This window comes from Carassius carassius, chromosome 17 (genome assembly GCF_963082965.1).
Source record: "Carassius carassius chromosome 17, fCarCar2.1, whole genome shotgun sequence".
NCBI classification, from domain to species: Eukaryota; Metazoa; Chordata; class Actinopteri; order Cypriniformes; family Cyprinidae; genus Carassius; species Carassius carassius.
The window spans coordinates 9,526,226-9,541,239 of record NC_081771.1 but is presented as its reverse complement, the minus strand read 5'-3'; the positions used below and the strand labels follow the sequence as shown (position 1 = coordinate 9,541,239).

Genomic DNA, 15,014 nt, shown 5'->3' with positions numbered 1-15,014 from the left:
ATTTGCTTCCTAATCTTTAGTTAGGCTATAATTTTGAACTAGATAGGTAAACAACTAATACACAATTAATTATGACAATTAATCAAGTAAAAATACACTTAAGTATGTTTATGCATGCTGTAAATCTCAGAGAAAATGCATAAAAAAAACGTGTGTGTATGTGGGTATATATACTGTGTTATATAGGTTAATATATATATATATATATATATTCATAAGTATGTATATATGTGTGTGTGTGTGTGTGTGTGTGTGTGTGTATACATATATATAGTTTATTAAATGTTTATGTACAGGTATGTGTATTAGCAAAAGAACAGGAGAACAGAGGCACTTTATATATACTAGGTCTGAGCATTGCAAAATATGATAGACTTCCATGCAATACGTGCATCAAAATATCATAATTGGATTGTGCCTGAAACAGCACAAAACACCTGACCGAAACCGAGTGTGCCCATCCGAGAAAGTGAATTGCGGTTCAGTTTCAATCTTTCTCACACCTCATAGAAGCAGTTCTGACTGCACTGTGAAACAGCTATATTGCTTTTCAAATCCAAATCCAAGTGCCTCACACAGCTGATACATTTTGGCTTTTGTTGATTCAACCACGCATTGCCTCACCTTCGCCATTTGACCAATTAGTTGAAGAGGGAAAACTGTAATAGAGGATTCTTCATGATTTGAAATGCTCTGTAATACATGTTGGTCTGGTATGTTTATTTACTCACCACTTGTCCTGGAAGCCCTGGAGGCCCTGGAGGTCCCTGCAAACATTAGAAAGTGCTGCATTCATCCCTACTCAGACAAATATAAATCACCCTTATCTATAATGGCAATATGTATATATAAAACACACAGGATCTATTGAACATCAACAGTACACTGATATTAAAGTGCTGATATAGGCCTACGCGAGGAGGAAAAACATTTTGCTTTCTGAAATGTAAGGGCAAACTGAAGATTACAAGAGTCAAGGATAAATAAGGCACAGAGAAACAGAGCATGTGAAGAGGCTTTAAACTGGAGCTGCAGAGATTATCTAATGACCTCTGTGGAGAGACAGAGGTCAGACTCCAATGAGCTGTTGGAATGACTCCAATATTGAGTTTTTAATCTTACTATTGCTCCTGGAGTGCCTGAAGGTCCAGGTAACCCTCTGTTGCCCTGAGGTCCAGGAGGGCCCTTGAAGAATGAAGAGGAACGATTGAAGAGTGAGTATACTCTGGTGGGTTAGTTATGTAACTCCAAACACACATTGCTGTGTATCAAATCGCCTGAAGCAAAGTGTTCATCGCTACTCAGCTGGAAAACTTACTTGAACTCCAATGCCTGGTTCTCCTTGGTCACCCTAAACATCACACACAAACATGTGAACATATACACACACATTTTATATGTTATTTGCATCAGCTATGCCAAAGCTGAGGAAATCAGGACACAAATAGGGACAAAATAACTTCATGCTGCCATGGTTGATTAATCAAGCTGTTATGGTTGATTTAAAATGATTGCTAATGAATAAAATTATAGGGTCCATGTCAAATAATGCAGCATTAACCTTCACACCAGGAGCCCCTCGGGGTCCATTTCCGCCCATAGGTCCCTGAAATATCAAACCAAAGGTTAGAAAAAGGATTTTTAATTTCAGTATGTACATTAAACTGAATATACATACCGTTGGTCCTCTTATTCCTGGTTCTCCTGGATTCCCCTGTTCAAAATTATATTTGTATCAGCCTGATATTCATACCAAATATATAAGCACACAGATACACACATGCACATATAAACAGCACACACAAACTCTGTCAAAAGTACACTTTACAATATGTCTGTCCGTTCAAAGACTGTACAAACATTGGACACATATACTACTGTTCAAAAGTTTGGGGTCAGTAAGATTTATAAACTATTTTTGAAAGAAATGTCTTATACAAACCAAGGCTGCATTTATTTGATCACCAATATTGTCAATATTATTACATTATATAATATTATAATTGTTTTCTATTTTACTGTATTTGAAAATGTAATGTATTCCTGTGATGGCAAAACTAAATTATCCAGTCTTAAGTGTCACATGATCCTTCAGAAATCATTCTAATATGCTGAGTTGTGCTCTGATGAATATAAAGTTCAAAAGAGCATAACTTATTTGAATAGAAATATTTTGCAATGTATTAAATGTATTTAATGTCACTTTTGTACAACTTAATACATTCTCGCTAAATAAAAGTATTATTTCTTCGTACTGACCCCAAACTTTTGAATGGTAGTGTATAAATCTTACATTCACATTGCTTACAGAGACATAAAACAAAATATATACTTCCAAACTCACTCAAATATCTAACAGACATACATGAATGCCCAAATACACACAAACAAACTACAGAGACAAGGACGGCCCCCTTCCCAGTGTTAGCAAAGCAGCCTACACTCCCAGCCACAGAAAACCTACCGGTCTGCCCAGCACTCCTGGGAACCCAGGCAAGCCCTAGAGAGAGGAAGGAAGGGATGGATGGACAGGAAGTGTAGAGAGAGCAGAGGTGTGATGGTCCAAATTTCAGGTGGAGTGGAATTAGAAGTTGAAGGAAGTGGGATTACAAAAAGGAGTGGAGGAGCAAAAGGGGAGACAGAGTGGTTAGCGGATAGAAGCTGTGCTGCATTGCTACTTCTGTGTCGTTTATCTATGGAGCTTCAGGCAAAGGAAGTCAGCTAGTGCTCACAGCAAGAACTAGTACTCGCATCAGATCCCCAGGCTTTCCTACAATGGCAAGCCCAAGAGAGGCTGCCATTTTAGGATGATGTTACTCACAGGTAGGCCTTGCGGACCGGCCGTTCCCTTCAAACCCTGCTCCGGAGGAGAATAAATAAATGTTTGAGTGAGAGTCAAACTCTCCTCCTACCCACTAATACTAAACTCTCTTTTCATCTCCATTTTATGAGTGACAGCATGTTTTCATACTGTATGGCTACTACAATACCACATACTTGACTAATCTATCACAGTAAGTGATGAAAAGCAATCTGAACTTAAATTTTAATCTGGTATTAAAGTCCTGCATAGTTCACAAAACATTACCAGGCTCTTAACTGAGAGCAATATTTGTGGGACTCACCGTTCTCTGGTCATCTTACTGTGGTTTGTTGTAATTACAGTAGACCGATATGCATGACCGTTTTATCATACCTAGGAATGCATTAGGCATCATCGGAAGGTGATGGCTGGCTGTGCTAAGGACATTCTGGTTCACAGATAAGTATCAGGTCCCTCAGCATCATATACAGTACAGTTTCAGTTTTTATTACTTTTTTTTGCCCGTTTTATCATCCACCAGACAAAAACTATCACATCACTTAAAAAAGTAACAGCACAATTCTCCACAACAAGCCACACTATCTACAAATTGTGCGGGATAAGTTACACACAAGTTTAATACTTAGTGATATATCTAATAAGTATAATGAAAACTAATAGCGGTGCTTGCCTTAGGATACAAACAATAACATCAACATTAATTAGACAGAGCAATTAAAATTCATTTTAATAATAAATAAAATGCAACATAGCAACTGGAATTTGTTTCTCACCGGCTTCCCATCCGGCCCTGGTTTTCCTGGCTCTCCTGGACTTCCCTAAGATAAAAGTACCACAGTTTTATTGTAAAATTAAATTAATAGAGACTAAGTTATATTGTTAGTTATGGCCAATAAAAAGGTATACTCACTGGGGAGCCATCTTTTCCACTTTCTCCACTGGCTCCTTTGTCTCCCTTCTCCCCACGAGGACCTGTGTAGCCCTTTGAGAGGGACACATCACAGATCGTCAACTAAGGTCACAAACCTTTAAGGTAGCATGTTGCCACACATATAAACAGCGTATCTGCAGGATTATTTAAATTAAGTTGAAGATATTTTAAGACATTTTTAAGACCTACACAAATAAAATTATTATCATATGAGCAGGGTATGGCAATGGTCTGCACATTCATTCTCTGCCAGCAGGAGGCACTTTCAGAACGACAGAAATATAGAGGTTTCCACGGTAATCGCAGAACCCAAAGCAGCAACACCTGACTTTGAAAGGTACAGTGCTCAAATTTCTTCAGTGAAATTGCATCCTTTTGAAGTTGAATTGTCACATTGAGCTATATTACAATAATTGTCTTTCCATGCCCAAATTTAAGAAATGTAAGAATTTCTTGTACCATTTAAGGTTTTTTTATCGCCTTAAATTTACCGTATTTTTCGGACTATAAGTCGCACCTGAGTATAAGTCGCATCAGTCCAAAAATACGCCATGATGAGGAAAAAAACATATATAAGTCGCACTGGACTATAAGTGTGTGTTCGCACTGGACTGCTCTGGGTGTGTGTTCACGGTGTGTGTGTGTGTGTTCACTGCTGTGTGTGTGCACTTTGGATGGGTTAAAAGCAGAGCACGAATTCCTTGTATGGGTCACCATACTTAGATGACGTGACATACAGCCAAGTCGCATTTATTTAGAACCATGAACCAAGAGAAACATTACCGTCTACAGCCGTGAGAGGGTGCTCTATGCTGCTCAGTGTAGACTACAGGAGCATAGAGCAGCATAGAGCGCCCTCTTGCGGCTGTAGACGGTAATGTTTTCTCTTGGTTAATTTCTCCTGGTTCATGTCAAATTAATTTTGATAAATAAGTCGCACCTGACTATAAGTCGCAGCACCAGCCAAACTATGAAAAAAGTGCGACTTATAGTCCGGAAAATATGGTAATTCAACTAAATTTAAGAATTTTTAAGGCTTTTTATGGACTCTGATAAATGTTTCTGAACCCTCACCCTCTCTCCTGTAGGTCCAGGAGGTCCTACTGGACCAGCCTCTCCTCTGATACCATGGGGACCTGGAAGACCGCTCGGACCAGGCAAACCACTCTGAGCAGAGGCAGAATCTCCCTTAAAACACACACACATGTCAATGTCAATTTTATTTCTATAGCACTACTAAACACAACACCAGTTGACCAGTGTGCTTTACATCAATACAAATATAAAAACAATACAAAAACAGTACATTTCATCTTTAGCCATATGCTAAATCAAAAAGATAGGTTTTTAGCCTAGATTTAAAAACAGACAAGGATGGAGCAAATCTAATACTAAAACATGCTCAATATGTTAGTACACACAACATTGACAAAATTCAATTCTCAACTTTCCTTAGTGCACTACAAATGTGAGCTTTATTTTGTTTTACCTTTGGTCCTGGAGCCCCCCCTAGGCCAGGCAATCCAGCTGGACCCTAAACAAGAGAAGATTTATTCCATATGAAAACAAGAAAGTAGGGTTTAAACAAACCCCATATGCGAGCATTTATTTATTTATTTATTTTAATTCAACTGGCATTAGCAAGTGAGGCAAAGTTAATTTTGGATTTTGCGTGAGCTGCTATGAATTGTAGTAATGGTACTTACAGCTGGCCCTCCGTCACCTTTCTCCCCTTTTCCCCCCTGCAACAAAGACAAAGTTTAATATAATTTCTACAATAACTTTATATCAAGTGTTTTCTTTATTCAGCTCTTTATCTCCTAAAAGACGTAAAACAGCTATAGTAACAAAATACCAATACTCTTCTTCTCTTTACCTTGTCCCCAGGTCTGCCAGCCTCTCCAAGTTCACCAGCTCGTCCTGGTACTCCTGGTATTCCTGGTTTTCCAGGTTCACCTGCCTGTCCTGGTGGACCTTCTGGGCCTCGTTCTCCAATTGCCCTGCCTGGAGGACCCTGTGGGCCAGCAGGCCCTTTCTCACCCTGCTCTCCTTTCACACCTCGTTCACCTGGAAAACCCCTTGCACCCTGAATGCCAGTATGCAAGGAAGAAAAAACAAGGTTTAAAACAGAAAGAAGAGGAGAGGATGACACAAGAAAGAAATATAGAGTTGATTGATGTTTTCTAACCAGAAATACATTTCAGCACCATGGTCAGCGCCCAATGTGTTTTTGGATGATTTTCATTGCAAAAGGTACCATGACACACTACTCATCCAACTATTAAACTACCAGAGACCACTCTATAGCACATATGCATGATTTTAACTCACATCTGCTCCTGCAGGGCCTCTAGGTCCAACATCTCCTTTTTCACCCCTATTTCCCTTCATCAGTTCATTCAACTTTGATGACAGAAGCATTCTGATATCAATTAATAGTTTCAGTTCTATGACCTGCAGTGAAAAGTATATGCAAAGAACAGGGGAGAGGGTGACAAGTACATCTACATACAAACTCTGTCAATCATTTTGATAAATTTCTCAGTACCTCAATGCCAAATTCTGAAAAAGCTTTCTTCACATCCTATGACAAAACAGGGAAAAACAACATTAGTCATCTTGCCAGCAATGCATGTGTGGCTTTGTGCATGAGCGTTTTGCTTACCGCTACATTTCCTGGTCTGCCATCCTCTCCTGGAACACCCTGTCAATCGAAAGAGTTGAATTATTTCAGTCAGGTATGCTGAGGGAACTGCCTTGTGTCAGCTCTGAGAGCAGTGACCACTAAAATACACATTCGTAAAAACACTCACCACATCTCCTTTCAAGCCTGGCAGACCTCTCTCCCCCTACAAAGGTCACAATATTATAACTTGCATCATGATATATAACAGCAACATATTTACTTGCAAACACACAGACAAACTTACTCTTTGTCCAGCATTTCCTGGAATTCCAGGTACTCCCTGATTGATAAAAAGCAATGCATATAAAAGTCACAATATACAGCTACACTCATTTTGTCTGTATTTCATTCAAACAGTGATTCGATGTATGTACTTGGGCTTTTTTTCTGAAGAAAACTTTATGTATTTTTGCTTTTTAGAAAAAAAATCAACTAGTCTTTGACAACTGACTTTTACTGCTGTAGAGCCAGCAATGGTGGATGTTACTTACAGGGGCTCCTGGAGGGCCCTGGGGGCCTGGAATAGGTGTTGCTAGCTCCCCTTTAACATACACCACCTGAAAAATAAAAAAGATTGAGATATACAGCTGTTTGCATAAATTTAGCTTCCTCCAGAATTCACATGTGATTAACATATGCACAAACACAAACGCACAGGTCCTGGTGGTCCAACATTTCCAGGAACTCCAGGGGGTCCAATGGGACCTTGAGGACCAATAGGTCCTGCAATCCCCTGATCACCTTTCAACCCATCTCGACCCTGAGGAGGGAGAAACAGAGAGAGGGAGAGGGAGATAAGAGAAATAACCATGATACAAATTAATTTCTTAATTAATGGGCATAAATTTGCACATCAAATAAACTCATCAGTGAAGAGTTTCTCCCATAAGGCTGCTGACTGATAATTACTGACTGCACTCGGCATCAAGCACAGGAAGAAGAGCATCCACGCATTTAAAATTCATGAGAGAGTGTGTGTATATGTTTGCGAGTGTGTTTCTATGATTGAAAACATCCATTTAACAACAAATCTGATTTGTGCTGATGGGAAAATTAGCTGTGTGAGTAAAAAGGGCAGAGAGACAATGATATTGACTGAATCACAGAAAACAACAAAATCTGAGTACATTGAGTCATGTGGCCACAAATGGCAGGAAGAAAAGAGCAGGTACAGAAAAGGAGTACAAAATGAAACATTATCAGGTGGCACCTAAAAACAAGAACAGCCTTTACAAACCTGTTACATGCTTACCTTTGATGCCACATAGCGAATGCGATCCACATAATGGTAATAACATTTTACATAAAAGATGTCAGAGAAGCCTTAGTTAAAATATACATTTTGAAAGTGTTATGTAGTGCGGAGTATGATAAGCTGTGATGGACTTGTCTCATGCTGTGACAGGCAGGAAGAGAGTGAGAACAGGATGATCAGGAAGATAAAAACAAGAGACTCACATCTCTTCCAGCAGGCCCCGACTCTCCTTTATCTCCCTGCAAAGAAGGCATAACCAGATTTGATCAGAGGCTAATTATCAAAAATTAAAATACAATCATACACAAGCTTTCAACAATAGGTGTTTTATTACCTTTCGACCATCCTCTCCTGGCACACCATCCTCGCCCTGAAAAAGTTTGATAGAAAACGAGGCATTAAACACAGACATCTGGATGAGTGCAAGGCGCGTTTTCATAATTTCTGTAATCAAGACTTCCTGTAATCAGCTCTTCCTGTTTTGGTATGAGAACTCTTGTAATTTTGTGCGGCTCATTCAAGCAGTAATTTCTCTTCTAAACGCTTCGCGCGACATGCAACCTCATATTACAGATATATGATGGGCTTCATCCAGCCCAATATAGCTCCTGCAATTACCACAGCTGGTTCAGGGCTATGATCAGTAAATCAGAAGAAACTGCAGGACGAGCGCGTTTTGCGTAAGCTCAGCTCCAGCAGTGCAATCTATCTGAGTCAGGTTAACCTAACATTAGTACACTGCTGACTGAAACTCCTCACATATTTTGACTATAAAGCATTTATTAGACAGTTACTTCCCACTGAAAGCTCATTAGGGTGCTAAGAGGGTGATTTATTATCAGCAGGATGGTTTAATCGTCTCATTTATGGAGGACAAGGGCTGTGGTGTGGTTACTAAACTGGAACGAGAGTTTGCAAGCTGCATTCTAGATTGAGCCTTGATAACAAAAGAAAGCCTCAGGATTTAAGTGCTGGCTTGGAAATTAACACATGCTACTGATATACAGTATATCAACAAAGGTTTCTGAAAAGATTTTGAGTTTTCATTAAGATTTCATCAGTCCTTACAGGTTTTCCAGGCAGTCCTGGTTTCCCATCCAGCCCTGCTTTACCCTGGAATAAAGCATGACATTTTATTGATGTAATAACATTTGCTTATGCTCCAGTATGTGAATTTGTATGGATAAATGCTTGCAATAGATAAAGCTTTGTTATTACTCACAGGTGTGCCATTATCTCCCGGGGGCCCAGGTGGTCCTAGAGGCCCCTGAGGCCCTCTTAGTCCCGCCAAGCCCTAGGAAGCAATTAAATGTTAAACAGATTAAATACTGGATTTATTTGTTGCAGCAAACAGTGACAACATCATGATGCAACGAACAAATGAATTGACATATGGAGAGACTGGAGTACTCACATCTCTTCCAGGATCCCCTTGCTTTCCGGGGTCACCCTACAAAACCCACAACATTTACAGCAGGTTTCAGACTGATTAGATCCTTTGAATATGAACCTAATGCAAGGACTGAAGCAATCTGACCCGTAATCCAGGAGTTCCAGGAGGCCCAGGTTTCCCATCCTGACCGGGTCGTCCATCCAAACCAGCCGCTCCTCTTTCTCCCTGCACACCATGCAGACATAGACAAGTTAATATTGATTGTTTCTTTATGTGACACACACATACACAAAAAACACTCAACATCACTGTCAATGTCAGTGCCCACTGTCAGTTTTAGATTGCTCAGCATTGAGTTGTGAATAATAATGAGAATGGGTTTACTGACAGATCCAATTTTTTTCACTAATAACACCTTTCTGACAGCATCACACATATGCATGCCAAAACAGCAGTCATCAGCTTAATTAATGCAATAAAAATAAATCAAGTAACCTACACAATGATTATGAAAGGAACAGAGATCAAAAGGATAAATTAGATGAGGACTGGTACAAGTATACAAGGGTCAGATATAAACTAATTGGCTATACGTCTCTCTGACAGGAAGCAGATAGCCACAACATGGTTTACATTATTCCTCGAGACATCACTGAGATCTTGTTTTCTCATTTCCTCCCATTACGAAACAAAGCCTTGTTTCAATTCTGTAGCACAAATGTTAAACAGAGATTAAACAGTCTCCCAGACAGCCAATAACAAATAATTGCAGCGCTGGTGAGACCTGCTATTTAAAACCCCAAGAGGTAAAACCTGACATAATGAAGTGTGTCACAGCTTCTGCAGTATAGAGAGATCCATGACTTAGCAGTTATATTTATACTTAACACTGATTAATGCAGCCAGTTGTACCATTTCAGTCATTTTTCAGCTGTCTACTGCTCTATGACACTCACTTTCAAAATATTGTCATTGCTGCATTTTAAAATAGAATTATTTTTGCAGGGGTGCTTACAATCGCTTTTGAAGAGATATTTAAGGAAGCTGCTTATTTTATTATGATGGCACATTCAAAAAGTAATTGCCAGTACTTGGTATTGGCTTCTCATAAAAAAAGACTTACAATATACACTACTATTTAACTATTTAAAAGTTTGGAGTCAGTAAAAAATGTTCAAAGAAAATAATACTTTTATTTAGCAAAAATGCATTATATTGATCAAAAGTGAAAGTAAAGATTTTGACATTGTTGCAAAAAATCTATTTCAAATAAATGCTGTTCTTCTGAATTATCTATTCATCAAAGAATCCTGAAAAACGTATAACAGTTTCCAGAACAACACGAAGCAGCACAACTATTTTCAACATTGATCATAATAAGAAATTATTTTTGACCACCAAATCAGGATATTAGATTGATTTCTGATGGATCATGTGACACTGGAGAATGGAGTAATGACTGCTGAAAAGTCTGCTTTGCCATCACAAGAATAAACTACATTTCATAATTCAATGAAATAGAAAACAGTTATTTTAAATTGTAAAAATATCTCACACTATTAATGGTTTTACTATACTTTGATGAAATAAATGCAGTTTTTTGAACATAAGAGATTTAAGAAAAATGTGTATATCAAAAAAAAGTGTATATCATATACAAATACAAAGATTGTAAGCCCAATTTCAATATTTAGAAGCTTTTGGGTAAATGTTTTGCTCAATGGTGATTAACCTAGATACTGTTCATAATTATTAGAGCTAGGAAAAACATTTTTCCCACAAAATAATTTCCCTTTTTTGTGAGTGTATTTTTTTTGTAAAAAAAATATGCCACACTGAAATTAAACTTTCAGAAACATAACATTAAAAAACATTTAATGTATCCATCTGGAGCTGGAGGAACAACAGCCTGTTCACGTCTGTCAGAACCCTTAAGCAACCCAAAGCTTCCACATATGTTGGAAATGCTCTAGGTCTAATGCATGATTTATTTTAAATGATTTGGGGCTAAAGGCACTGTTGAAAAATGTATGCATCAAATATTGTTTAGTAATCGCATCATGATTCCCTGAATCAATTTAATCGAATCGTGAGGTGCCGGAAGAATACCACCCAAATATAAAACTGATTCATCAGCCTTCTTTTATGGGTGCTTTCACACCTGCCTCATTTAGTTTGTTGACAATTTGCACTTTAGCATGGCAGCTCGTGGACAAACGTGGAGTAGTGAGGAGGTGCGGAGCCTCATAGAAATTTGGTCTGATGACCATGAGCATGTCAGTTAAGAAGAATTAATACACGCCTCCGCTTGAAGTTACGAGCGATGCCCGCTCGCTGTTTGCAGTAATTAGAGCGTTGTTTTCAAGCCAAAGCAATCAGTGTGGTGTGAAAAGGAACCAAAAAAGCTGAAAAATGCTACAATGTATAATTGTTTACCCTTGGTTCGGACCAAATGAACCGAACTAGAGATGTGAAAGCACCCTATGTCCGAATCTGTCACTCAAACAAAGCTGATTTTTACTATGTTTTTAAAAATGTTTGTTGTGCTAAATACATTTTGTATTTCATGTCTTGAAATACATGTTAATGGTCTCAAAAAAAATTGAGCGTGACGTCCCACAGTAAACCGAGAAAACTGTCTTTCTGACCTTGTCTCCTGGACTGCCCCTATCGCCTTGGTCACCCTAAGAAGAAAAACAGAGAGCAGAATGAGATGTACAATCTGCTATTAAAAATAATGACTCCTGGTGTGGTACTACAGTGGAGATTTAATGAGGAATCTTTAGAATGTTTAGAATGAAATTAATTCAGTGTTATAATATCGCTGCCAATGTCCTAAATAACTGTGTGTTTGAATGGGATTAAGTATATCACTACATTTATAGTCAATGTGTTTGCAGCCATAGAGACAGACACAAACCGATACACATACAGATCAAAGAAATCTCTAAATAGCTAAAAGGCACAAAAGCGGTAGGAGGTTCTTACTCTGGCTCCTGATAGCCCACGCGGCCCCTCAGGACCCTAAAAACAAATAGGTTAAGTTACAAATCCCATTACTTACAATTACACATACTGTCTGATCACCATACGGACTTACGCTTGGTCCTTGTGGGCCTGAAGCTCCTGGTTCACCCTTCTGACCCTTACCCCCATGCTCCCCTGGGTCACCCGCCTCTCCCTGGTGTTAAAACAAGGGTATCACAATAACCAAACCAGAATATGCATGATAGATGGAATTTAAACACTATGGACATTTTACTGTACCTTTTCTCCTCTGTCACCTTTTAGTTGTTTCTCTCCAGATGTCTAAGAGAACGAATAAATTCAAAAAGGGTTAAAAAACAACAGGTAATTTAATTAAACAGGTTCTGTAGAAAAAGTACAGTGAGACAATAATGGCTTTAAAACATACCACATCAGCAGGTGGCCCGGGGGGACCTTGTATTCCCTATAATGACCCATAATAAAGATAGTTAGATGAAATTTTCAGTGCTTGTGTGGAGGTCCAAACATTGTGTTGAGTGAGAAGTTTCTGATATTTCACCTGTTCTCCCTTTGGGCCTCTTGGTCCGGTGGGACCTGGGGTACCCTGCACAGAGCAAAGTACTGATCGCCTGACTAGACAAAAATAACTCAATAATCTAAACCAACAGTTCTAAAAACCTTGAAGCGTTGATCTGGTGTAGTTTTGTTTAAAGGCAAGGTTGATGTTTTTAACTATATGGTTGTTTATCCAATAAATTCATTATCCAATAAAACATCAGTTTTGGGGTTATGGGCCTGGATTTCAATAAGATGACCTCTTAAGATTGCAGGGCTGTTATATACAATACAAGGCACCATATTACATTTACATTTAATCATTTAGCAGACGCTTTTATCCAAAGCGACTTACAAATGAGAACAATAGAAGCAATCAGATCAACAAGAGAACAACAACAGTATACAAGTGCCATGACAAGTCTCAGTTAGTCTAGTACAGAACGCGTAGCCAGGTTTTTTTAAAATATAAGAATATGAAAGACAAGAAAGGAAAAAGGTAAGTGCTAGTCTTAGTTGATTAAATGCTAATATATAATTTCAAAGCAACTACAAATAAAAAGATGTAAAAAGAAATTATATTTGCTGACAAAATGGGGATCTAAATATTCCTGTTTCACTATTAATCTATTGTAATATCTATTCTATTGTTATTCATATTCCTTGTGCTTTAATGATGTACCTTGTATTAACATAATTTGATTTAATTATTTTATTCAAAATTCTGCTAATATACATTTAGGTAGCTATATGTCTTACATTTCTTCCATCTTCCCCTGGATCACCCGTGTCTCCCTTTGGCCCAGGCTGTCCTGGTTGACCTGGCAGTCCCTGGAATATTAAAACACCACTGTTAGGATTTAGCTGGAATAGTACAATGATTCGCAGCATCGAATAACAAATCTGTGTACTCACTCTTAGACCTCTCTCCCCTGGTTTACCCGCCAAGCCTGATTCTCCCTTAGAGACAAGAAAAACAGAGCAACATTACGTACAAAACACCAACATACTCACAAATACAGGAATGATGGAAAAAAAACCTCACTGGAATGCCATCCTCTCCTTTGTCTCCTCGTAGTCCCTACAGAAACAAAATAACAGATCAGACTTCCTGACAATAGTTACTGTATCTAAGCTATGATAATTAGTCACTAAAATAATTACAATGTCATGAATGATGTACAAATACAGTAGCTCTAAGCAAGTGTGGAGCAGAATCTACAGACAAGGATTACCTTGACTACTTGTTACTTCAGTAAGAAAGATGTTAGAAGAAAAACAAGAAAGGGAGTTAAATGTTTAAAAAAGCACTGAATAAATCTCATTACCAAAGCAGATCATTTATAAGGCTAATGTAGAAAGAGCTAACTTTCAAAACACCTGATATGTTAAGGGTGACACACTTATGCCTAACAAATTTTAGTGATGAGCATTAGTTGCAGATGAAGTTGTTAGAAGCAGCTTTTAGTAGTTTTAGTCCATGTATAAATGTGTGCAGACTCTTACATCCTTCCCTCTGGGGCCCATGGGCCCCTGTGGACCAGGACTTCCTAGCTCCCCTCTCTCCCCCGGGTCACCTTGATTGCCCTTCACATAGAGAAAAGAGACAACTTATTCAGGCTAATGCCGAGTCATTTGCATGAACATATGCTCTGGAGTCACTGGAGTGAGAGAGAAAGTTTTTACTTTACCTTCACACCGTGTTTTCCAGACAATCCAGTGAAACCCTGTTTAAATAAATAAGCAGTATGTTAAATATTATGACTTATACAAAAGCAGCTGATTCTATATTTCAATTATGTAAAACCAAAGCCTAAAACTGAATCTTTACCTTAATACTTTTACTGCCTTATACGTTTTTTAATCTGGCAATGCAAATCTAGTTTATATAATGTATGAAGACAAACTCACCCGATCACCCTGGTCCCCTTTAGGTCCAGGTTGGCCAGGCTCTCCTGCTCCAGGGACACCCTGCGGGATAGATTAGAAAATTCCAATCATACGCTTTCACAATTTCATATGTACCTTGAAATCAATCTTATAAATTATTTTAGCTTTTATTTCACAATTATGTGTGATAAAGCAAAGTCAGTGTGAAAGAGTAAGTGTAATTTCTATCTTAAAATGTCCTCACTATCACATCCAGTCAGACATTTCCCAGATGAACACCTTCATTCATTCACAAAACTCACCCTTTCCCCTTTTTGTCCTGCATCTCCTTTACTGCCAGTAAGACCTGGAAGGCCCCTTTCACCCTATAGGAAGAAAAAGAAGTTAAAATAGTTGAAATTTTGAATAGAACTTCAACAGTAAAAATCTGATTTGAATGGGTTTGTACCATTTGAATGCTAATATAAAAAGGACTTAAGAATAAAACAGAAA

The 15,014-nt window shown here is 38.3% G+C and overlaps 1 protein-coding gene across 1 annotated transcript in view; it reads right to left on the bottom strand.

Annotated features, from left to right (window-relative positions):
* LOC132091034 (collagen alpha-1(VII) chain-like) overlaps positions 1–15,014 on the bottom strand; it is a gene marked incomplete at its 5' end in the record, with an annotated part of 41,128 nt that overhangs the window by 12,940 nt on the left and 13,174 nt on the right. Inside the window, 38 exons of the mRNA XM_059497812.1 lie at positions 732–767; positions 1,123–1,185; positions 1,319–1,351; positions 1,562–1,606; positions 1,679–1,714; positions 2,465–2,500; positions 3,598–3,642; positions 3,735–3,806; positions 4,830–4,943; positions 5,245–5,289; positions 5,462–5,497; positions 5,632–5,841; positions 6,087–6,209; positions 6,304–6,339; positions 6,421–6,459; positions 6,569–6,604; positions 6,686–6,721; positions 6,933–6,998; positions 7,097–7,201; positions 7,900–7,935; positions 8,031–8,066; positions 8,765–8,809; positions 8,919–8,990; positions 9,111–9,146; positions 9,234–9,314; positions 11,738–11,773; positions 12,078–12,113; positions 12,190–12,270; positions 12,357–12,398; positions 12,505–12,540; positions 12,637–12,681; positions 13,392–13,463; positions 13,548–13,592; positions 13,678–13,713; positions 14,139–14,219; positions 14,324–14,359; positions 14,544–14,603; positions 14,825–14,887. Coding sequence (XP_059353795.1) covers positions 732–767; positions 1,123–1,185; positions 1,319–1,351; positions 1,562–1,606; positions 1,679–1,714; positions 2,465–2,500; positions 3,598–3,642; positions 3,735–3,806; positions 4,830–4,943; positions 5,245–5,289; positions 5,462–5,497; positions 5,632–5,841; positions 6,087–6,209; positions 6,304–6,339; positions 6,421–6,459; positions 6,569–6,604; positions 6,686–6,721; positions 6,933–6,998; positions 7,097–7,201; positions 7,900–7,935; positions 8,031–8,066; positions 8,765–8,809; positions 8,919–8,990; positions 9,111–9,146; positions 9,234–9,314; positions 11,738–11,773; positions 12,078–12,113; positions 12,190–12,270; positions 12,357–12,398; positions 12,505–12,540; positions 12,637–12,681; positions 13,392–13,463; positions 13,548–13,592; positions 13,678–13,713; positions 14,139–14,219; positions 14,324–14,359; positions 14,544–14,603; positions 14,825–14,887 — 2,187 coding nt within the window. The remainder of the gene's footprint in view (positions 1–731; positions 768–1,122; positions 1,186–1,318; positions 1,352–1,561; positions 1,607–1,678; positions 1,715–2,464; positions 2,501–3,597; positions 3,643–3,734; positions 3,807–4,829; positions 4,944–5,244; positions 5,290–5,461; positions 5,498–5,631; positions 5,842–6,086; positions 6,210–6,303; positions 6,340–6,420; positions 6,460–6,568; positions 6,605–6,685; positions 6,722–6,932; positions 6,999–7,096; positions 7,202–7,899; positions 7,936–8,030; positions 8,067–8,764; positions 8,810–8,918; positions 8,991–9,110; positions 9,147–9,233; positions 9,315–11,737; positions 11,774–12,077; positions 12,114–12,189; positions 12,271–12,356; positions 12,399–12,504; positions 12,541–12,636; positions 12,682–13,391; positions 13,464–13,547; positions 13,593–13,677; positions 13,714–14,138; positions 14,220–14,323; positions 14,360–14,543; positions 14,604–14,824; positions 14,888–15,014) is intronic.